We start from the raw sequence: 1164 nt of genomic DNA on the forward strand, positions 1-1164 counted from the left end.
TGCTTGAACCCGGGAGGCAGAGGTTGCAGCGAGCCAAGATTGCGCCACTGTACTCTACCCTGGGCAACAGAGCGAGATTCCGTCTTTAAAAAAAAAAAAAACTGTCCTTGACTCAAAAATTACCAAAAATTCACCATTCCTCTACAATAGGGACTGTCTCTCTGAAACCCACAAGCACCCTGGGGGGCCAAAAATTATGCACCAACATTTGCATGTGCACATGCAAATGTCAATCTTCTTGGGAGCTTAGATGTTATATCTAAGCTTCTTGGGAGAGAACCTATAATTATTAGAACCTCAAAAATACCCAGGGAGGGAAAAAAAATCACTTCAGATTCTAAACTGTCTCTCTAAACTAAAAAGAGGAAACAGAAATACATTTTGACCTCCCGGAGCAACCCAAATTCAAACCGCCCTCTAGTACAGTACTTCCACGCTTAATGATTTGTGACACCCATTCCCTACATATAGGGCTGGGTGCTGTCCTTAAACCCTCAACCCAAACCTAAAATGAACACAAGAGGATGTGCTAAATGAGAACGAAACGTGTGACTACATTCAAATAGGTCATACTTCCTTCCACAGTGTTTTCACTTCATTTTTTTCTCCCCATACAGAACAGGTTCTCCCTGCACGGTACTAGTTTTGTGGCACTCAACAATGTTGTATTGATTCAGATCTGCATCTCACCACAAAGCAGCTAGAAGAGATGTTTTTCTGTGGAACTTTTCAAGGCCTGAGACACAGTTTCCCCACAGCATCTTTTTAGAATCCTGAAGTGTGCCCGCCCACAACCCAAAAGTACAGATGGCCTTCCAGGCTGGAGCTCCACCTGACTGGCTACCTGGCTGCCCCAGATGGAATTCCCACATTTCCACTGACATGACTCAGACCGAATGTGGGTGATTTCTATTCCCATGGTTAGTGTACTCACTGGAAAAGAAAAAGGCCCTGAACCAAGAGTCTGATCATAGTCAAAACATTAAAGAATAAGAGAAAAAACAGGAAGCAGGTATTCTAAACCAAAATGGCTCAAAGGAGTTTCACACCTAAGTAACCAGACAAGGACAGGTAAGGAAAGTTTAAAAAAAAAAAAAAAAAGGCAAAAGGGGCAAGGTGTGGTGTCTCACACCTGTAATCCTAGCCCTATGGGAGGCCAAGGCA

At 43.4% G+C, this 1164-nt stretch overlaps 1 protein-coding gene across 1 annotated transcript in view; it reads right to left on the reverse strand.

Moving 5' to 3' along the window:
- The window catches only part of SNX30 (sorting nexin family member 30), a 110665-nt gene extending 109746 nt beyond the window's left edge, over window positions 1-919 (reverse strand). The window contains exon 1 of the mRNA XM_011992462.1: window positions 845-919. Within this exon, the coding sequence (XP_011847852.1) occupies window positions 845-919 (75 nt within the window). The remainder of the gene's footprint in view (window positions 1-844) is intronic.
- Window positions 920-1164: the final 245 nt, after the last annotated feature.

The sequence above is a fragment of the Mandrillus leucophaeus genome, unplaced genomic scaffold, assembly GCF_000951045.1.
Source record: "Mandrillus leucophaeus isolate KB7577 unplaced genomic scaffold, Mleu.le_1.0 Scaffold410, whole genome shotgun sequence".
In the NCBI taxonomy this organism is placed as follows: Eukaryota; Metazoa; Chordata; class Mammalia; order Primates; family Cercopithecidae; genus Mandrillus; species Mandrillus leucophaeus.